This window comes from Rhinatrema bivittatum, chromosome 1, assembly GCF_901001135.1.
Source record: "Rhinatrema bivittatum chromosome 1, aRhiBiv1.1, whole genome shotgun sequence".
Taxonomy (NCBI): Eukaryota; Metazoa; Chordata; class Amphibia; order Gymnophiona; family Rhinatrematidae; genus Rhinatrema; species Rhinatrema bivittatum.
In genome coordinates this window covers 136705207-136728375 of record NC_042615.1, presented here as the reverse complement: position 1 = coordinate 136728375, position 23169 = coordinate 136705207, and the positions used below count along the sequence as shown (strand labels likewise).

General features: G+C 44.7%; 1 protein-coding gene across 3 annotated transcripts in view; it reads left to right on the top strand.

Annotated features, from left to right (window-relative positions):
* Nucleotides 1-6255: 6255 nt before the first annotated feature.
* Nucleotides 6256-23169, top strand: part of EXOC1 (exocyst complex component 1) — a 188249-nt gene continuing 171335 nt past the window's right edge. For all 3 annotated transcript variants that reach the window (XM_029587384.1, XM_029587375.1, XM_029587366.1), the window contains exons 1-3: nucleotides 6256-6384; nucleotides 6571-6701; nucleotides 17428-17558. In XM_029587384.1, the coding sequence (XP_029443244.1) occupies nucleotides 6347-6384; nucleotides 6571-6701; nucleotides 17428-17558 (300 nt within the window). In that variant the 5' untranslated portion in view covers nucleotides 6256-6346. The remainder of the gene's footprint in view (nucleotides 6385-6570; nucleotides 6702-17427; nucleotides 17559-23169) is intronic.

Sequence of the window (23169 nt, the reverse complement as noted above, 5' to 3'; positions counted from 1 at the left end):
TAAGAAGTCTGTTGACATCCTGCGCACCACTTGGACTCATGGAGTGGGGAGCCTAGTTTCTGTGGTTGCATAGGTCAGGGAAGTCCTGCTCCTCTACCCCCTCAACAAGGAAGGAGGAAGGTGGTGACCCATGCCAGGACCTTCCGATGTTTGCATTATTTTTGGGAAGAAACTTTGAGGACACCCCATCATAGCGAATCCTACGACAATCAAAAAAACAATGGAGAAAATCACCAACCCCAGAGCTGAAGGACAAATACAGAACCCTCCTCAACAAATACACAGCAGATATCAACACAGCAAAGCGAAACTTCTATTCATCAAAAATTCACGAATACCAGTTCAACCCCAGGACACTCTTCTCCTACGTCAAACACCTAACCGACTCAACTCAAAACGACTCAGCCATGGACATCACCACCATCTCCAGCGAAAAGCTAGCTCAATACTTCAAAGACAAGGTCGACACAATCATTGCCAAGATTCCACCACCTCAAGCCCACCCTGAAGAATCGCAACATCACCCACCTAACTCTACGTGGTCAGAATTCACTCCGGTGGAATCAACTGAAATTGAATCCATCATCAAAAAAAACAACCCTGCATCCCACCCCATAGATCCCATTCCCATTAAAACCCTAAAACTCTTCAGCTCGACCATCACCAAGCCTATTACTGACATCATCAACCTATCACTCGAACAAGGAATATTCCCTGACAAACTCAAAAACGCTATAGTCAAGCCAATCATCAAAAAAACACAACTCAACAAATCTGATCCAGCCAACTACAGACCGGTATCCAATCTCCCATTCTTAGCCAAAATACTAGAAAAAACAGTTTATTTATTTATTTATTTATTTATTTATTTATTTAATTCTTTTTATATACCGACCTTCATGACGGGTGTCATATCAAATCGGTTTACATGGAACGAAGGGGAAAAATATTCTTATCAACCGATTAACAATAAAATAATCAGAGGAGGTAAAAAGTTACATATAACAAGGAGATCAAACTTGGGAATTGAAGAAAGAAGGACAGAGAGATAGCAAAACCCTTTAATCACAATGGTTATGTAAGTTGTAAGGAAGGCTTGAGATGTAGAGTATCTAAAGTGAAAAGATTAAGGGAAAGCTTGGCTAAATAGCCAGGTTTTAAGTTTTTTTCGAAATGTTTGCAGACAGGGTTCTTGCCTGAGGTCCGGTGGTAAATTGTTCCAGATAGTGGGTCCTGCTATCGAGAATGCTCGTTCTTTGGTAAATTGTTCCAGATAGTGGGTCCTGCTATCGAGAATGCTCGTTCTTTAACAATCAACTGACAGAACACTTCGAAACCTTCAATATACTACAACCTGCACAGCATGGCTTCAGAAAACTCTTCAGCACGGAAACCCTCCTTCTTTCACTGACCGACTCCATCCTCAGAGGACTTGACCAGGGTCAATCTTACCTACTAATACTCCTCGACATATCCGCCGCTTTCAACCCCATTAACCACAGAACCCTAATCGTCAGACTCAAAGAAATTGTACTACGAAACACTACAATCAAATGGTTCGAATCCTACCTCACAAATAGATCATACAATGTAAAGATAAACACCTCGAAATCATCCAAAATATCCATCACTCACGGTATCCCACAAGGATCTTCCCTATCATCCACCCTGTTCAACCTATACCTCATTCCACTTTGCAAATTCCTAACAGGATTACACCTCACATATTTCGTATACGCAGACGACATCCAAATATTACTCCCGATAAACAAATCCATTCAAAGCACCCTAGACAGATGGAACCAAATTAGCAAAAAAATAACGCTTCTGCTATCTCAACTATCCCTCTGCCTCAACCAAAACAAGACTGAATTCCTACTCATCTCCAATGATCACCCCGCCGCCCCACTGAAAATCAACACATCCATAATGGACATTGGTATACAACTCACACCTTCTACAAAAAACCTGGGAGTGACCATTAACAAAGAACTCAATTTCAAACATCACATCTCCAACTTAATCAAAGATGGATTCTTTAAGCTGCTAACCCTAAAAAAGCTCAAACCCCTTCTACACGCACATGATTTCAGAACAGTCCTGCAAACAATAATCTTCTCGAAAATTGACTACTGCAACACAATACTGCTTGGTCTTCCTGAAGCCACCATCAGACCCCTTCAGCTATTACAAAACACAGCCGCAAGGGCACTAACAAACATAAAAAAATGCAACCACATTTCGCCCATGCTAAAAGAGCTTCACTGGCTTCCCATCAACCAAAGAATCCAATACAAAACCCTCACCCTCATGCACAAGAAAATAAACAACATTGAGATGAATTGGCTAAACAACGCCATTCTCCCTCACTCCACACAAAGAAACCTCAGGTCCTCAGATACCAGACTCCTAGCCGTCCCAAACTCCAAAACAGCACACCGCTCGTCAACCCGCAAACGTGCAATATCAGTGGCAGGCCCCACACTCTGGAACACCCTCCCGACCCCCCTTAGAAATGAGCCTTCCTCGCAAATATTCAAAAAACAACTCAAAACCTGGCTCTTCAGAAAAGCCTTCCCACCAGATACTTAACTCACATATAACCCTCCCTTGAACCAACTCCCCCCCACAGCCACCCTCAGCCACCCCCTCCCTCTGCCTCACCCCCTCCCTACTTTTGTTCACTTTTACCCCCGATAATGTAAATAACCAAACCTTATTATTTAATTAGCCATATGTACAGTCATCTGCACATTCTTTTCAATATCATGTATAGTCATTTACTCGTTCCTTCCTGTTAACATGTTACAAACTGTTATCTTGTTACAAATTGTTATCTTGTTACAATGTACAATAAGCAGGTTATGTCTTATTTGCTCTAGTTATATGTAAACCGATGTGATATCTCGATCGAATGTCGGTATATAAAAACAATAAATAAATAAAAATAAAATAAAAAAATCAGGAGTCTTCACACCCTAGGGAGAGAGTTGGCTCTCTGTACAAAGACTGTGAATATCCATTTACCAGTTTTAGAGGGGGTTTCCACCCAGCTAAAGGATGCCCTACCCACCTGGGGACTCTACTTCTTCCAAGCTCTGGAGGGTAGAAGGTACAAGAGATTCCTGCACAGATAGAGAAAAGAGACTGTAAAACTGAGAAAATTCTGTGGTGCTGAGGAATACGTTTGTGCCATATTCCATTTGATTTTTGCTACTGTAACCCTTTTCTTTGAAGTGGCATGTTCTTCAAGGGCACACAAAACTCATTTGTATTCTCTGGGGCTGTCTTCGCTGTTGTCATCTCCCCTCTGGAAACTTCCAGGGTGTGAGTCCTTTCTGTGGGGGAAAGCTATTGCTTGTGGCCCAGGTGGGGAAATGTTATTATCTAAGAGTGTGCACTTTCCTCTGTGGTCTATGATGATGCTGTGCTGCACGGACAAATTCCCTGGGCACTGCAGGGCCGATGCAAGGGTATTAGGTGCCCTAGGCGAACCTTCTGCCTTGCACCCGCCTCCGGTCCAGGTCCCGGCTCCAGCCCTGACCTCATTCACTCAGACAGGACTCCTGTCTTAAACAAACTTAGGTTCCTTGTCTCATTCACATACGCATTCTTAAACAGGCTCCCTCCCTCTCTTGTACACGCACAATCCCTCTCACTCATGCACACACACATACAGAGATGCCACTTGCAGCCTGCCAAGTTTCTACTCCTCGCGGCCTTGAGTGAGATAGGCTCTGCTTGCAGCCTCACATGGCTGCCCCCTAATGGCTAGCGCTCTAGGCGACTGCCTAGTTCACCTATTGGGACTCACTGGCCCGGAGCACAGGATTAGGTGTTGAAAAAATAGTTTACTGATTTTTACAAAAGTTAAATCAATGTCCAATGATAAAGAAGATTTACAGCTGATGTCTTCTTTCGCAGTGTACAGGTCTCTGGCTCAGGTTCCATGTAACCAATCTTTCCGCTCCAGCTCTGAGTGAGTAAGAAGTTCAATACTGGGGAAATCCTACTCTGTGTGGGGTCTCTGTAAAATGCAGAAAAATCCTACCTGCGTCCCAGTTGTTTATGTCCTTTTACCCAGCCTGAGACTGGGGGAGGGGGGGGGGGGGGAGAGAACAGAGATCCAGTGGTGAGTCTCCAATTCTGGTCCTCTTTCTTCTTTCTCCAGTCTCAGCTCTGATGACCCTCCAGAGGGAGAGGTCTGTAGATGGACAGAGAGCAGACACACTGCCCAGTCTCCAAATGAGAGGAGGGGTGACAAAAAACCTCAACAACAACAAAAATACTTAGCTGTCCCAAAACAATTCTCTGATTAAAAATCTTTAGAATTTCTGAAAGACTTGAGGTAATCCATTAATAAGCAAGTAATGCTCAAAAGGATTTCCCTCCAAAAATATACTCAGTGAGGAGATAGGCCTCACTCTATAGGAAAAACTATATCTCCTCATTCTTCAAAACCCAAATTCAAAAGCCACACCTTCTCTTATCTCAGCCCCTACTTATAAGTAGGTACACCCACTCAGGCAGCATTTGCAGGAGAAGCTGAACTGTGGTATCCCTTCAAACTAGAATTTGTTGCCAGATGATGTGGTTAGTGCAGATAGTGTAGCTGTGTTTAAAAAAGGATTGGATAAGTTCTTGTTGGAGATGTCCATTACCTGCTATTAATTAAGTTGACTTAGAAAATAGCCACTGCTATTACTAGCAACAGTAACATGGAATAGACTTAGTTTTTGGGTACTTGCCAGGTTCTTATGGCCTGGATTGACCACTGTTAGAAACAGGATGCGGGGCTTGATGGACCCTTGGTCTGACCCAGTATGGCACCTTCTTATGTTCATATGCAGATGGCAAGGAGCTAGGGACATCTAGTGGCCAGCCTTTAAGGGGGGGGATGGTGCCACACTTCAGTAAATACTGATTTTGGACTCAGTGACTCCAGCATGATTATTGGCACTTGCAGCACACACAAACAGGCCGATGCAATATCGGTGTGCGGAAAACGGTCACTCATGATTGAGCACCTGCTCTCCTAATGTGCACTGATCGATCTCTCCGGGGTGCCTGATGCAATATGCAAATAGGTTGCTGTGGTAAAAAGGAGGAGCTAGGGGAAATTGTGCACCCCAGCGCCTCCTCGGCAGCGGGCGCCCAGGAGAGGTGGCTATCAGTGGGTTAGGAAAACAGATGCTCAATTTTACGAGTGTCCCTTTTCCTAACCTGTGCTCGTTAACTGAACATCCCTTTTCCAACCTGCCCATGGCACACCTTTTTTTCTTTGACAGTTCTTTTTGTGTTTTTCCGACTTAATATCGCCATGATATTAAGTCGGAGGAAGTACAGAAAAGCGGTTTATTTACTTTCTGCTTTTCTGTACACTTGTTGGGCTCCTCAAAAATTAACGCCTGCTTTGGGCAGGCATTAATTTTCGAGGGTAAAAATGTGCGTGTCACGCAAACATTTTTTTTTTTAACATCGGGGGGGGGGGGGGGTTTGGGGATAGTTAATAGCCTCATCAACATGAATTTACATGTGATGAGATTAGCTACACATTCGATTGGACCCCCGTTTTGCATCGGGGGCTTTTGGACGCAGGTCCAATCATGTGTTGAGCTGTGTGCTGCGGCCAGCGCATGGTATTCCATCATCCTGAATGAAGAAAAGAGATGAAAGTAGTCACCTTTAGCACTCCAGGCCCTAAAAGTAAATGCTTTCAACCAACAAAGGATCCCAACCTAGGGGAAAAGAGGGACTGTGTAAAAGCTTGCCTGGTAAGGTTCCAATCTTAAAGGAGTAACAAAATATTTTATGGTCCCTTCCATGTACAGCATGCACAAGGGGATGGGGGTCACATAAATAAGTTGTTTTAAAGAAGGTTGAGTTCGGACAATGCTTTATTGAGTTAAACTAACGAGAAGGGACAGCAGCTTCAAGACCCATCATGATACTTCAGTGATCTGTTTGTCATTTTGACAGAAGCGTGGCAAAGAACATTGGCTGAAGGAAGGTTACAGTTGTGGCAACCCTGCTCTATTTAAGCTAGTACAAGGCGGGGGCCGCCGCACATCACATTTTTTTTCCAGCAATGACTAATACACCACTTTCAGACATTTTAGGAGCAAACATGCAGCACTATACAGTTAGTTTTTGGAGGAATTATCTTTTTACTCTTCTTCCCCATAGAAACACTTCGTGACGAGTCCCCCGTTAGTTCAGAAAACCCGCTGCCTGTTCGCTCTCCCCGCAGTCGTTCGAGAGGTGGGGGACGGGAGCATCGCTTAGACCGGCCTCCTGATACTGCGCAGGCGCAGGCAATAACGCGCAGACCGAGGTGATTTGGCCGATGGGCCGATCCCTAGGCGGAAGTGTGTGCTTTCGGCGGTAGGTGTGTTACCTTGGCACTGTCCGACTCGTCTTTTCCTCCCCGGAGGGGGAGGCTGTGTGAAGGGAAGGCCGAGGGATCTGTCCACCCAGCCCGGTGGGCAACCCCCTCGGACTCCGTCCTCATTCAGTGGGATTTGCGCTATTGCTGTCCTTACCGCATCTCTTTCTTCTATTTATAAACAGCGGCATCATGACAGCTATCAAGCATGCACTGCAGCGCGATATTTTCACGCCCAACGACGAGCGCCTGCTCAGCATCGTTAACGTCTGCAAGGCCGGCAAGAAGAAACGCAACTGCTTTTTGTGCGCCACAGGTAGGATGGGGCTGGGGCCCGGGACTGCCCCCCTCCTCTCCCCTCTAACTTTAACTGGCTCCCCTCATTCTAGCATTCTGCATTATAGCGGGCACAGGAGCAGTGCCCATACGGTCGCGCATCTGAACACCAGGGAAGGCTGCGGTTGTACATAAATGTGGAACACGGTGGACCTTTCGTACTCGGGAATTTCTTCCATTTTACGATGTTGCAACCCTAATCTCTAGCCCCGTAACTTCCACCTTTGTGTTGTGGTTGGAACGGCAATTGTAGACGTGCCACCTGATTGGCCAACACTGAGCACGTGACCATGATAAGGTTATCTGGAGAACTTGCTCTTCAATCAGGTGACAGTTCTCGCCTAGTTGCCTGCTGGAGCCGGCTATCCTGATCATTGAGATAGTAAATATGGTACTTAGTGAGAGCTGTCAGAGACTGACAACTTATTAAGGATCCTATTTATTAACTGTTGGGATTTATAGATTTAATTACTCATCTTTCCCAGATATGAGCTCAAACACAGTTACAAATCAGGTGCTCCAGTTATTTCCCTGCCCGTGATAGCTTACAGTTTGATATACCTGAGGTAGTGGCGAGTAAAGTAACTTGCCCAAGGTGACAAGAAGCATCTGTGGGAAAAGTAGGATTTGGACCTTGGCTTCCCTGTTTCTTAGCCTGCTGCTCTAACCACTAGACTACTCTTCCAGTTAACTATGTTAAGGTGTATACTAACAGCCATTGATGCATTTAATAAATAATGCCCAATGTATCAAGGCTCTAACTTCTGTCTGAACTATTGTTCAAATTACAGTATTTATGAATTTAATTACTCAAACTATTTTTGATCAGAGTTCATTTTAATCAGAGCAAGGACTTCCTAAGTTTATCTAAAATTAAAGATTTTATTGAGAGTTTTACAATTAAAATGATTAATATTGTGATTACATCAGTGATTTATACAGCTAGATGCATTTTCACAGTTTCTAAACTCACACAGCAGGTTATTGATCAAAAATTTGCACAGTGTATATTCAGAGCAATCACAGGCTATCTACTCCCAAACTAAGAGTAACTTCAGATTTTGATTAAAATTTCATGGAATTTGTCTCATGGACTGGAAAGATCAACTGAGATAATGCAAACAATAATTCATGAGTCTACTGAGAGAGAAGCGAGGCGACTCCGTGTGCACATTCAGAAAACGTGGAAGATAACATTATGTAGGTGAATACTGATACGTTTATAATTGCGCCTCCAGCCACCTGGAGTAGGGGCCCCAGATGGCTAAAAACTTTTATAATCTATCTACCGAGCTGATAATAAGTGTGAAGTCTATGTTGTATTTGTGCCAAGCTTGGTGTGACCTTATTATTCCAGAGTAACGCTAATTCTGCTCGAGCTGCAATAAAAACTTGAAGCATAAAGCGTTGGTCTTCCTTCTTATACCCCGATGTGGGAAGGCCTAGAAGTACATGCCAGGGTTGAACTTCTACCTGTACTGATAAAACTTGTGAAATCCATTCAGTTACTGTTGGCCAGAATTGAGCCAGCTTGGGGCACTCCCACCAAATATGAAAGTGTGTACCTGTGTGTCCACATGCCCTCCAGCATTGCTCTGAAAGAGTGGGTTTAAATCTATGTAATATTACTGAGGTATAGTGCCATCGATATAACAACTTGTAGCAATTTTCTTGCAACCCAGTGGATATAGAGCATTTATGAGCCATTGCATAAATAACATCCCAATCCTTCTCTTCCAGAGTGAGTTGAAAATCAGTTTCCTATAAGGTGCGGTGTTTGTTTGCACAAGTGTTTACCATTAATGAGGGCGTATATTTTAGATATCACTTCCCTAAATGTTGCTGCCTGTTTACAGAAGTTTTCAAATAAAGTGCCAGTCATTCTAAGATTACCCCCTCGCAGTCCTCGATGAATAAAATGGTACAATTTAGCGTAATGCAAAAAGTCAATGTCAGCAAGTGAGTACTGAGCACATAGTTGCGGTCTTGACATAAGGGTACCCTGTTGTTGTACTTGTTCCAGCCTAGTAATACCAGCCTTTATCCACTGCCTCATAGTTTTAGAGGGAGCGGAAGCTGGGTAAACAGTATTAGAGAACAGGGAAGTCATCAAGGAATATTATTCTGTTCCCACTAGTACTAATTTCCATCGATGCCAAATCTGAAGTGTATTATACAAAGCATAAGGAAAATGTTGACTGGGGCCCCAGGTTAATTGGGGTTGCCAAGGTAGTGCCGCTATCGGGCATGTCCCCAACATCGCCTGTTCCAACCGTACCCAGTGCGGTGGGTCATGCGTACGATGTAAAACCACAAGGCTTGAAACTGGGCAGCACAAAAATACCAGGTCAAGTTAGGCAGTTGTAAACCTCCTCTAATCTTAGGTTTGTATAGGGTAGCTCTGGCGGCCCGAGGAGGTCGCTTACGCCAAATAAAGCTACATATGATTTGTTGCCACTTTTAAAGTAGGGGTGTAGGTATACAAATAGGAATAGTGGTAAAAAAATAAAGAAATCGGGGCAGGACATTCATTTTGACTATAGCCAATCTCCCCAGCCAAGAGTGGGTTTGCTGTTGCCATTTCTCGATATCCGCTTGTACAGAGTTGATAAGCAGATTATAATTTAAAGTAAAACGTTGGTTAATGTGTGAACCCAGCCGCACCCCCAAGTATTTTAGGGAAGAGGTGGCCCATTTAAAAGGGAATTTCTGACTTAAGGATTGCACAGTAGCCGGCGGCAGGGTTAGGTTAAGAAGCCCTGACTTATCATGAGACGCTTCTTCACCAATGACGAGCTCCTAGACCTGGTCACCCACAGTCTGAAGGAGCTCGCTATCCCGGACGCAGGCGCTTCAGGGGAGCCTAAAGCGAATCCCCTGCTAGAGGGACTCCGCCAAACCTCTCGCTATTTCCCTCTCTTACAAGCCGCCTAGCAGCTAATTGACCTGGAATGGAGTGCTCCAGAGTCCACATTCAAAGGGGGACGAGCTATGACAGCCATGTACCCCCGGACCCGGTGGCCAAAGACCTTCTGACATGCCCAAAAGTGGATGCCATGGTCTGCGCGATCTCGAAGCACACTACTATCCCAGTGGAGGGAGGAGCAGCGCTCAAAGATGCTCATGACCGGCGTCTGGAATCCATCCTTACAGTCCTTTGACGTCGCCGCTATGTCCCTACAAATAGCGGCCTGCTGCACCGTAGTGACATGTGCCTGCCTATCTCAGACCAGGAACAACACCTGGGGAGGCCATGGAACCAGCAGTATCATTCCTTGCGGACGCTGCTTCCGATCTGGTGCGCACAGCGGCCAGAGGAGTGTCATCAGCTGTGGCTGCCAGGAGACAACTCTGGCTCAGAAACTGGTCGGCCAACGCATCTTCCAAAACACGTCTCACAAGGATGCCCTTCAAAGGATCCATTCTGTTCGGCAGCGAACTAGAGAAACTAGCTAACAAATGGGGCGAGACCCCGTTACTGTGACTACCGGAGGACAGGAATAAGAAAAACCAGTGACTCTTCCCCCGATCTTCCAGGGGCAGAAGTTCACAGCGCTTCAATCCCTACAGAAGCAACTACCAAGCGCCCCACCATATGGGCAGGAACCAGTCCTTTCGGAACAAGCACAACAAGAGGGAAACCAGCTCGGGTCCAGGCCCCAGCCGTACCCCACAATGAGATTCAGCCGACCCATCCAAGGGAAGAAGCCATAGGGGGCAGACTAGCCCTATTCTACCACAGATGGGTCGAGATAACTTTGGACAAGTGGGTCCTAACCATTTGAGAGGGGTACTACCTGGATTTCCTACAACCCCCCCCCCCGGACAAGTTCATGGAATCCCCCTGCCACGATACCTCCAAGAGGGTAGCTGTAGAAACTACACTGACCAGACTACTGACCCCTCTAGGCCATAACCCCAGTGCCCCCACAAGAAATAAATACTGGGCATTATTCCATTTATTTTATCGTCCCCAAGAAAGAGGGGACATTCAGGCCCATCATGGACCTCAAGTCGGTCAACCGCCACCTGAGGATTCCCCGCTTCCGCATGGAAACCCTACGCTCTGTAATAAGGGTGATACAACCGGGAGAGTTTCTCACATCCCTGGATCTGTCGGAAGCCTACCTACACATTCCGATCCATCAAGAACATCATCAGCGCTTCCTACGCTTCAAAATCCTGGACCATCACTACCAGTTCCGGGCACTACCCTTCGGGTTAGCCATAGCACCCCGGACATTCACCAAGATCATAGTGGTGGTGGCGGCAACACTGAGGAAGGAAGGAAGAAATCCTCATACACCCTTACCTAGACGATTGGCAGATCAGGGCGAAATCGCCAGAGGAAAGTCACCAAGCAACCAACAGAGTCAAATCTCTACTGGAGAGCCTCGGATGGGTGGTCAACACAAACAAGAGTTGTTTGCAACCCACGCAGTCTCTAGAATACTTAGGAGTCCGATTCGACACCAAAGAGGGCAAGGTCAGCCTGACACAGACAAGGAGATCAAAACTGATGAACCAGTTGCAAACCCTGCTGAGTGAACCTCGCCCCACAGCATGGGATTACCTACAAGTCCTCAGTCTTATGGCATCCACACTGGAGGTAGTGCCATGGGCACAAGCTCACATGAGACCCCTATAGCGCTCACTTCTATCGCGATGGAATCCACGGTCCCGGAACTACGCCGTACGTCTACAGCTCCCGGGCAGAGTTCGGACCCAACTACGATGGTGGCTACAAGACGGCCACCTGAGCCAGGGAACAAGACTATCCTCACCGACCTGGATCCTGCTCACCACGGACGCCAGCCTACGAGGATGGGGAGCACACTGCGAAGAGCTAACTGCCCAAGGGCAGTGGAACGCAGAAGAGTCGGGATGGAACATCAATCGCCTAGAAGCCTGGGCAGTTAGACTAGCCTGCCTACGGTTCGGTCACAGACTCCGAGACAAAGCAGTCAGAGTAATGTCGGACAACGCCACAACAGTGGCCTAATCAACCGTCAGGGAGGAACCAACAGGTGTCTCTGGAAATAGACCCCCTAATGTCGTGGGCGGAAGTGAATCTCCAGGAGATCTCAGCCGTCCACATCGCCGGGAAAGACATCACGGCGGATTACCTCAGCAAAGAAAGTCTAGACCCAGGAGAATGGAAGCTGTCGATTGCAGCGTTCCAACTGATAGTGAACCATTGGGGAACACCAACCATGGACCTTCTGGCAAACCGGTCCAGCGCCCAAGTGCCCAGTTACTTCAGCCGCAGGCGGGAACCTCAGTCCCAGGGGATCGGTACTCTGGTACAGACCTGGCCACAGGAGACTCTGTTATACGCCTTCCCGCCGTGGCCCCTATTAGGCGCAATCATTCACAAGATAGAACTACACAAGTCCTTCTTGTGGCCCCGGACTGGCCAAGAAGACTGTGGTACGCAGACATGCGAAGACTACTGACAAGGACCCCCTGCCACTACCTCCACACTGAGACCTGCTCCAACAAGGGCCGATCCTCCACAAGGATCCAGCTCAGTTCTCTCTTATGGTCTGGCCATTGAGAGGGCTCACCTGAGAAAGAACGGATACTCAGGGGCTGTAATCGACACCCTACTCCGAGCACGCAACTTCTCCACATCTCTAACATACATAAGGATTTGGAGAGTATTCGAAGCCTGGTGCGAGGACCACGACATCATACATTGCTCAATCAAAATTTCTGCGGTCTTGGAATTCCTACAGAACAGCCTACAGAAGGGATTGTCCCTCAACTCCATCAAGGTACAGGTGGCCGTATTGTCATGCTACGGAACCAAGAGCGAGAGCAACAGCATAGCCTCTCACCCGGATGTCTCACGCTTCCTGAAAGGAGTCAAGCACATCCGACCACCCCTAAAGTGGCCGGTACCTCTTTGGAACCTCAATCTGGTCCTGGATTTCTTAGCAGGAGCCTCTTTCAGACCTCTCCGCGGACTGTCTCTCCGACTGCTAACATTGAAGACAGCCTTCCTGCTGGCAGTTTGTTCAGCCCGTCATATCAGAGCTACAAGCACTGTCCTGCTGTGAGCCGTTTCTCAGACTCACCCCGGGAACCATCCAGCTACGCACGGTCCCCTCATTCCTCCCCAAAGTGGTGTTTCACTTCCATCTCAACCAAACCATTTCGCTATCATCGCCAGATGACCATAAGAATTCGGAAGAGGCTCGAAGTCTACGCCACCTCAACATCGGCAGACTCCTATCCAGATACCTGGAAATGTCGGAACCCGTACGAAAAACGGACCACCTATTCGTCCTTCACAGCGGGAAGAGGCAAGGGGAAGCAGCCTCGCGAGCAACCATAGCCCACTGGATCAAAGAAGTCATCAAGGCGGCCTGTGTAGAAGCAGGCAAGCTGCCGCCTCTACAAGTCAAGGCCCATTCTACTAGAGCCCAGGCAGTGTCCTGGGCAGAAACCAAGCAGAGATCTGCAGGACGGTGACATGGTCCTCCATCCACACCTTCTCCAGGTTTTACCGCCTGGATGTTCAGGCTCGGGAGTAGCTCTTATACTTCCCATTGGTCCTGAGTCCATCTGCTACATGCTAGAAAATGGAGAAATTACTTACCTGATAATTTTGTTTTCCTTAGTGTAGACAGATGGACTCAGCATCCCACCCACGGCTGCCGTTACTCATGGAATTCTCGGGGGACATCCCCGGGAGTGAGTGATTCAAGGGTAAGCCATGCTTTCCTTCATCTAGGACACCCATCCTACCGGGTGTCAACGTTTCCCGGTTGAGGGCACTGGCAGTCTCCAGCTATGGCCAATTCAACCAGTTCAAGTTAATCAAGTTATTCAGGTTATGAAGTTATTCAAATTAGTCAGTCACACATATATCCACAATGCTTTTCGAGGAGAATACTGAAGAGCTGCACTTCCTACAGGGGTATATGTACTAGGGCTGACGTCAGATTGAAATCTTTTCCGTCTCCAACTGCTATCAGGAGTACACTGTACCCATTGGTCTTGAGTCCATCTGTCTACACTAAGGAAAACAAAATTATCAGATAAGTAATTTCTCCATTTTCCATGACTGCCTCTAAGATCTGGGACTTTATTCCCCATACTATGAGCCTTAGTGTACATAGCTTTCCAAATATTGCCTTTTCCCCCACGTTTCTCATTTCTATATGAGTATTTAATGTTTTACATACCTTAGGGTTGGTTTGTTTATTGATTGATTGATTGAGTTTTATACACCATCATTCGGTAATGCCATCACAACGGTTTTCATATTTCAACAGGGGATATTAGGATGGGTATTACAAAGATCATCAACAAGGTAAGGTTAAACGTACATGGATAATGTAATAAGTTAACAAACTATGGGAAAACTGTTACATTCACAACTGAAGATGAATCGGAGTTATGAAATCATTAGGAGTCAAGCATTTTGAAGTTCGTTTGGGAGTTCTGTTGCTGTGGGGTAGTAGAGAGGAATTGGGTATCATTGTAAGCTTTGAAGAACAGCCAAGTTTTCAGATCCTTTTTGAATGTTTTTAAGTTGGGTTGCATTCTTAGGTTCATTAATCCCCGATGATTCTAGTTTAAAGCCCTCCTCAGCAAGTTTGCCATTCTGTGTTGAAAGATTCTGTGCCCCTTCTTCGACAAGTGGAACCCTTTTCTGTTCAGCAATCCTTGAAATATCCCATGGTCTAAGAAACCAAAATACTCATGTCTTCACCATAAAGGCCCCTGCCTGGGCCTTTATCCTTAACTGGGATGATTGAGGAGAATACGACCTTTGCATCTATCTGTTTTACCCTTTTTCCCAGAGCCATGAAGTCACTTTTGATATGATCTGTGTGATATCTTGCAGTATCATTCATGCCAACATGAATGAGCAGCATTGGATAGTGGTTAGTAGGCTTGAGCATTCTTGGCAATCTCTCCATAATGTCTTGGATTTTGGTGCTCGGCAAACAGCACACTTCCCGGGACATGTCAGAAGCAAGTCACCAACAACCACCACCCTCTGCCTCCTAGGTGCAATGATTGCTGTGTCTGCAGCTTTGCGGTTTGCATGTCCTGGTTCCTCCCCATCATGGGATGACATTTCCTCCTCTTCTTCCAGGGCTGCATACAGGTTCTTCAGTTCAATGGAAATTGAAGCCATGGTGTAGGGTCTAGTAGCTGTAGTAAACTGGGTACAGCTGTTATCTCATGGATCAGTTTGACTTTCCACTCTGCTTGAATTCTCAATCTTAGATGGCTTCATAAGCATGTCATTGATGTAGTCCTCATTCTCCTGGATGCTTCTCAGTCTTGCTACCTTCTCTTTTTTTGCCACCTCTTTCCTGAGGGAGTCTATCTTCAGACACATTTCACACTGAACCGTTTCCTCACTGTAGATATGGACATCTTTCTGGACAGCAGTTGAATTAGTAATAGCGGTGATAGGTTTAGCGATACGATGTTTCCTAGCCATCTTTCAGTTGCTGGTAGCTTCTGGTAACTGTTAAAAGAAATGAGAAATACTTTATTAACTTTTGTTTTGAATGAAATTCTTTTTGAATAAAACCTGTAGTAAATCTTTACTACAGGAGTTGTGAGGTTCGCTTTCAGTCCTCTTCTGCTGCAGAGTGTGTGGGGGCCTCTGGAAGCTGGGGCTGTGGAGCCTGAAGCCTGGATTTACTTGCAGTGGTCTCTAGAATCCTCTCTCCGGGGCTGCTGAGTAGTACATGCAGTTTGCTCAGCGAGAAGAATTTGAGTTACAGGCCCTATCTTGCATACCTGTTTTTTCAAGGGAAAGTATCTATTAGACCCATATCTTCATTCTTTCCAAAGGTAGTCTTGGAATTTCACATCAGTCAGTTTCATTGCCTGGATTCAGGAAGGCAGAATGTATAGGGGAGAAGGATTTAAGGTTCCTGGATGTCTATAGAACTTTCCTGAGATACTTGAAGGTGACCAATAGGTTTCAAAAGTCTGACAAACTATTCATATTCTTTGCAGGGGGTGAAAAGGAGAAGCAGCTTCCAAAGCGTTCATCGCTTGATGGATCAAGGAAGCAAAGCAACAGCCTATGTGATGGGGGAGGCCTGTCCCAGGGGGGCCTAAGAGCACTCTCCACTAGAGCACAGGCGGCAACCAGGGCAGAATATAGAGTGATAGTGCTGACTGATATATGCAAACATTATGGATTGAAACATTAAGGACTGAATCTCAGAAACATTATGGATTGAACCTCAGAGTGAAAAGAGACAAAATTTCCCATGGGAGTCCTGGAAGCAGTCCTAGGTATCTCCCACTCAGGATAAGTACAGCTCGGGTATATCCCACTTGTCTGGTCTGTATTGGCAGAACAGAGGGGCAATTAGATTCTTCCCTGGTACTTGTCTTTCCTTGAATCTTGACAGACCAATCCAGAACCCACCCTAGAGAAAGCAAAAGTGTGTGTGTAAAAAAAAAAAAAAAAAAGAGTGATTTGTCAAGTAGAAAGGAGTACTTGTGTATCAGGTGAGAGGCGCAACTTGGAGAAGGAAGAGTAGAGGTTATGGTCAACCTGGCAGGTCCCTTTTTTTTTTTTTTGGACTGTGAACTAATTTGTTTTTGGTTGAATTTGTATACAAAAAAAATTAAAGCCCATAGGAAATTCAAGGATCAGCTTGGGCAAGAGACTATTGACATCTTCCTATATAGGGAGGGATGTTAGGACAAAGTGCTTGCACTCTGCCTTCATCTGCTGGTGGAGGAAACAAATGCCACTTGTCTGTACTGGTCTGTTGGGACTAGAGGAAATAAAATTAGCTGGTAAGAACCTAATTACTTAGTAGCGTAGTGAAAGACAGCAGATAAAGATCAATACGGTCCATCTAGTCTGCTCAGCAAAGTTTTTGTATTTTATTTATTTATATTTTTTGGTAATAACTGCCGCTCTATGCAACCTACCCTCAAGGTGTAATAGAGAAGTAACCATCCATTGTATGTGTTATCTGAGAAAAATGACTTTAATTTATTCCTGTTTCTCCAAAAGGTGCTCAGTTGTAATATACAGTATATGTTCTGCTACTATGAATTCTGTATTTAAATGACAGCAAATGAAATGCTTGAGAAGCTGGACGAGTTCTGCTCTATCTCGGTGATTTCTGAACTTATGCTCCTAATTTTTAAACTGAAACAGGTACATACCACTACAAAAATGTTTTTGTGTAGACTAAAAATAAAGCACAGATTTGACCTGTTTGTTTGAGCATTTGTATTTCTGTTCCTTTCCTCTGAAAATAGTGCCCTGTGTGCTCACTTCCCACCGGGTGCAGCTGCAGAGGGGAAGGGCATTTTAAAGTGGGAGCACAGGGTTTCCTAGTGTAACTTGCTCTTATGAATGGGGTATACTGTAATCAGTGACTTTGCCCTTCTCGGATTTATGGTAGAGACCTGATCAGAACAGCTTGGGAAGGACGGGGGCTTTGATTTGAAAAAAAGGAGAGCATTAGAAACCGGATAGCTTCTCACAAAAGAAAGCATAGGGCAAGTTTTGGTGGTCTGCAGATCTTTTTTTTTTCCAAATCTGTGCTGCTGCTTATTTTTGGGTAGTAATTCATTTTGAAAAATAAACTACTTAACCTATATTTCTTTCAGATGTCGAATAAACACTTTGTGATGGGTTGAATAATTTTTTTTTTTTTTTTAGTATTTTCAGATCTAATTCTTACTTTTCTCGACAGTTACAACAGAGCGCCCTGTGCAGGTAAACGTGGTGAAAGTGAAGAAATCGGACAAAGGGGATTTCTACAAAAGGCAGACAGCATGGGCGCTGCGAGATCTCACTGGAGTAGATGCCAAAGATGCTGTTAAAGTAAGTTTTCCATAGGAACTGCACAGATCTTCCTCCAGAGAATATCCCCTTGTCTCTGCACAGCTATGGAGACTTTATGCACACAAGTGTCTGGTAAAACTTTAGGGTGATATTTTCTACTGAGCATTTTGTACCTATGAGAAACTGGTTTTAAAATGAAGCAAGGTGTAAAACACAATGTTACTGATGGACTGATTTGCAATTTGCCTGCTGGATCCACACACTCATGGCATATTTGCATGGACATTTCTGCTTTTCCTAGCTTTCACTGCACTGTGCTGCTCTGCAGCTCTTCATACCTCCAGGTTATTTTGAAGCATTTTAGTGCTTCATGTGGGTTTTGTAAGTTTTTGAGATTTAAAGCTCTATTTTCAGATATAAAAACACTAAACCGTGTTAAACTAGCAAAAATGTGACTAGTTGGTAGTATCTTTCTGGTGGTCTGGTCTTACAGGCGAGGCTTTTAGGTTGATTTTGTGCTGCTGCTCTGATCTCTAGCACAGTCTACACCATTTACAGGACACAAACATTGTTTTGAGGCTCAGGTGCCAATCAGATAATATGGCACAGAAATCTGAGTAGATTTCTTCTTTAGCTGACATGAGGCAGCAGGACAGCCAGCACCTAACACTGTCAGCTCAGGAAGGAATACATCCTGGGGTAGATTTTAAAAAGGTGCATACAGGCGTACATGTGCGTGCGCTACCCATCTTATCTTCAGCCGCATTTCCACTGTGTTTGAACAGGGATACGTGACAGAGAGATGCTACTCATATTCCTCAGTGGTGTCTGAAGCAGGTACCATGACCTGAAAGAGAATTGCAGCAGCCAAAATTCCCATGGCAGGGTAGGAAGATGATCTCTCCAACAAATTCGTTCTGACCATATAGAAGGCTTATTGCCAGGAAAAGCCCCCTCCCTGTTAGAAAAAAAAAAACTGTAATGTGACCAGTTGTCAAAAAGGAAAACTTTCTAAGGATGGGCCTCCAAGTTTTTGTCCAATCTCTAACTTGACTACAATGGGTAAAACATTAGAAAAAGTAGTCTCTGCTCAATTTTCATACTTCATTAAAGACCATAATAAATTGCATTCCTATCAAAGTGTTATTTTGAAGAACATAGTATAGAAACCCTTCTGCTTGCTGTAACCAATTATCTATTGCAGGAATTTAATCAAGGGAGGACGGTCTTGGCTGTTTGTTTTTTTTTGTAGCTGTGTCTTTTGCGTTTGACACAAATCACTCTGTAATATTAGATCGTTTAAAATCTATAGGAATTGGAGGGACTATCCTTCAGTGGCTTAAGTTCCACTTAGAAATGAGAGAGCAACAAGTCTGCAAACGACAATGCTTCTTCTAATTGGTTCACTATTTCATCAGGGGTCCCACAAGGATCTGAACTGTCCTCAGCCCTTTTTAATATTTACTTGAGGCCTTTCTGTTCTCTATTGGATAGTCTCTCAATAGAATTTAAAATCTTTATAGATATTCAATATTTTCCCTGTCAAGAACAATTTAAATATGACGATTGTTGCTATTTCAGTTAATTTATGGATAAAACAAAACCATCTAATGTTGACAAGACTGAGATTCTTTGCTTCTCCAAACATTCAGATTTTTTGCAGAAACCTAATGTTTCTAGTATATCCCTTATGGGTAAAACAAAAATGTTGGATTTTGATTTGATTCTCAGTTAACATTCAAACCCCAAATACAACAGATTCTTATCTGTTTTTCATAAATTACACTTATTGTGTCATTTGAAATTCATCCTTGATCATAAAGACTTTCAAGTGGTTGTCCAAGCTTTTATTCTAACTGTTACTGATTATTGCTGCTCTCTTAATATTGGCCTTCCCCTTCTTTCTTTAAGGATCTTGCCGTTTTTACAAAATTCAGGCTGCCCGAATGGGAAGTCATCATTGGGATCATATTACTCCACTTTTGCAAGCCCTGCACTGGCTTCCAGTGCATAAAAGCCTTGAATTTAAAATTTTAGTTTTAATATTTAAGATACTTTAAACAAAATGGTCCCACCTATTTGACTGATTTACTGGAAATTTATAACCCTTCCCGTACGTTGAGATGACAGAAAAAGCTTTTCTTAAGTCCCGTCACTAAAAATCGCTTTCTTGCAAGGAAGTCGTTCTCATGCTGTTTTTTTTGTTGTTGATGTTGGCCCAGTTTTATGGAGTATCCTTCCTGAACAACTTCATCTTTTAGATGATATGAGCTTTTCGGATATAGCTGAAAGCTCACTTTTTTCAAACTGCTTTTAATAATTAACTGTTTTTTAAGTGTTTTTGTTTGGAGTGAAGTTATTTATTTTATTTTTATACTTTAAGTTGTTTTATTACTATATTTATATGAAATGTATTTTTGAATTTTAAATAACATGTTATAATCCGCTTAGCACAGAAACCTATTATATGCAGAATATAAATATTTTTAATAAATGAAGGGCAGGCCTGTGCAGTAGGAGAGCTCCAGCAGGGATCCCCCCAGGGGATTTATTAGAAAAGAAGCATAAGATGCTTCCAAAGTTGGAATGCTTACTGGTGGAAAAAGACAGAGCATTTTCAGAGAAAGAAGGGGTTTCTACCAGAGAGAGTCACATGAAGATGATGAGGAGTGAGGGGACCCCAGGGTTCACCTAGAGAACGCGACAGTCTGCTTGTTCAGGGCAAAGGAGCTAGGGGCCCTCATAGCTAGAGTTTCACAAGTTTTTAAGATGGACTACCAATTGAAGGATGTTAAACCCAAGGGAGACCCTGTCCTGACAGGAATCAAGAAGCTGGATAGAGCCTTTACCACCAATTCAGCAATCCAACATTTGATTAGAGCAGAGTGGGACATATTGGAATCCAGATTAAGAGGCAGGAGGATGATAGAAAAACTATATTCCATTTCATCCTGCTGCACCAGAACAGATGAATCCATACAGGTATGTTGTATCCAACACAGCTTTCTCCTGTGATGACATCGCCACTACATATAGGTGGTGCAGCACCAGGAGAAACCAGTATTCTCTGCCTCCAGCAGATGGTAGGACTCAATGGTGATGCAGAGGGATTTCAGTGGCACTGATGCAGCAAGGGCCACTGAACTAGCCCACTAACAATGGTGGTTACCTTCAGGGCTTGGCTGCCCATCCAGCTCCTGTGGCATCAGCACCAACCCCCTCCAGTGCGGCCTACTACCTCCATGCTTCACGTGCCTCCACCTCTGAGATTCAATGGGAATCCTGCCAAATGTAGCGGTTTCTTGAACCTATGTCTAATGAAATTCGAGTTATAGGCAAGCCTCTTCCCATCCAATCACACCAAGATCCACCTATATACTGGCCTTGCTGGATGGCATGGGCTTCGCCCCTCTGGGAATGAGATGATGTGCTTCTGGTGATTTGAACTGGTTATTACAGGTATTTCACCAGATCTTTGAGCTTGGTCGCATGGCTTCCAAGGCGTTCGAACTCCTGCAGATCAAACAAGGCTCCAGGTCTGTGGGGGATTATGTTGTGCATTTCCGCACCCTGGCCTCTGAACTTCAGTGGGGCAATGATAGCCTGATAGCAGTCTTCAGGCAAAGGCTCTCAAAGTGCATCAAAGACGAGCTGGCTGCCAAGGACCTGCCTGAGACATTAGAGGACTTAATTAGCTTGGCCACACTACTAGATCTGCGATTCAAGGAAAGGGCGTGAGAGAGTGGTTCAGCCTACCGTCCCGTTCACCTTGCCCCAAATTTCCATGATAGATGACCTCACATTTACCTCTCAAGTCAGGACCAGCACCCACTGAAGCCATGCAGCTGGATCGATTCAAGCTGTTGACAAAGGAGAAGCAGAGGCACCGTACCTTTAACTTGTGCTTATACTGTGCTGCAGCTGGGCATTTTGCAAATTGTTGCGCGAATAAGACAGGAAACTCAATCTAGGCCTAGTGGGAGAGGCCACTCTAGGTCATTCCTTTACCTCTCCACAATTGCTAGTTCCCATATGTCTATCCCTTGGAGACATTCTTGTTGACACAGTCACCTTTCTGGATACCGACGCCAGGGGCAGTTTCATCCATGTGGCTGTGGTCCAACACTACTGCATACCGACTGTTCCCTTGTACACCCTACTCTCGATCTCCTCTCTTTATGGAGAATCCTAGCCTGAAGATGTTACACAAGCCACGGTGCCACTAACCATGGACAGCAAATCAGCTTCTACATGCTGCCCAAGGCCTGCCATTGTTCATATCACACCAACCCCATCGATTGGGCTATGCTTCAAATTGCCAAATGGAGTACTAGTTGTCATGAACAATACCTTGCCAAAATATTGCCTGTGATACCTGTGGCCCAGATGGTCACTTCAGAGCTTCCGGGTCTGCCACCACAGTATGCCAAATTTGCAGATGTTTTCAGCAAACAGGTGGAGGTCTTCCCACCTCATCACTCCTATGATTGTGCTATAGACTTGATCCCCGGCAAGGTTCTACTCAGAGGCTGAGTATACCCACTCTCTGCTCCGGAGATAGCGGCTATAACCAAGTATATTAAAGAGAATTTGAACAGAGGCTGATAATTTCCTCTCTTCTTCACCTGCAGGGGCTGGATTCTTTTTCATAGGGAAAGAAGGAAGGGTTGTTATGTCCCTGCATTAATTATCATGGTCTTAACTCTTATCACTAAGATTCACTATCCTCTTCCCTGATCAGAGTCTGAGAGAACAACAAATGGAAGAATGCCTTTCGTATTCGTGACAGATACTATGAATACCTAGTGATGCCCTTTGGGTTGTGCAACGCCCCTGCAGCCTTCCAATCTATGGTAAATGTCTTAGAAGATCTTCTCTACTTCCATGTGGTAGTTTACCTGGATGATATCCTAGTTTTCTCGAAGTCCTTATTGGAGCACCAACATCATGTGAAACAGATCCTTCAGAGACTCCAAGAGCACATCTTCTATGCCAAATTAGAGACGTTTACCTCCGAATAGAAAGAACTTCTCTTCTTGGGATACATTATCTCTTGCCAAGACCTACGTATGGATCAATATAAATGAAAAGCCATGCTGGAGTGGGCCTTAAAGCGCTGCAGCGCTTCTTAGGAGTTGCAAATTACTATAGACAATTTATCCATGACTACTCATTGGCAGCCCCCTTCACACTCCTAACTAAATAGGGTTTGGACACTAAGAACTGGACCAAGGATGCTATCCAGGCCTTCGAGTGTTTCAAAGAGGAGTTGGCTCTCTTTCCATGCCTACACTACTCTGATCCATCCAAGCCATTCATCCTGGAGGTAGATGCATCTACCCTTAGGATGGGCGCTATCTTCCTACAGCATAACCAAAATGGTACACTTGTGTTCTGCTCCTACTTTTCTAAAAGGTTCTCTCGGGCAGAGAATTATACCTTTGGTGATCATGAGCTACTAATGGTCAAACTTGTCTTAGAAGAATGGCAACCCTTGCTGGCAGGAGCCAAGCACCCAAAAACTATCTGTACAGATCACAAAACCTAGAACATCTAGCAGAAGCACAGAGTGAACCCCTGGCAAGCTCGCTGGTTGTTTTTTAATCCATTTGACTTTGAGTTACAATACCGTCCCATCAAGAAGAAATGA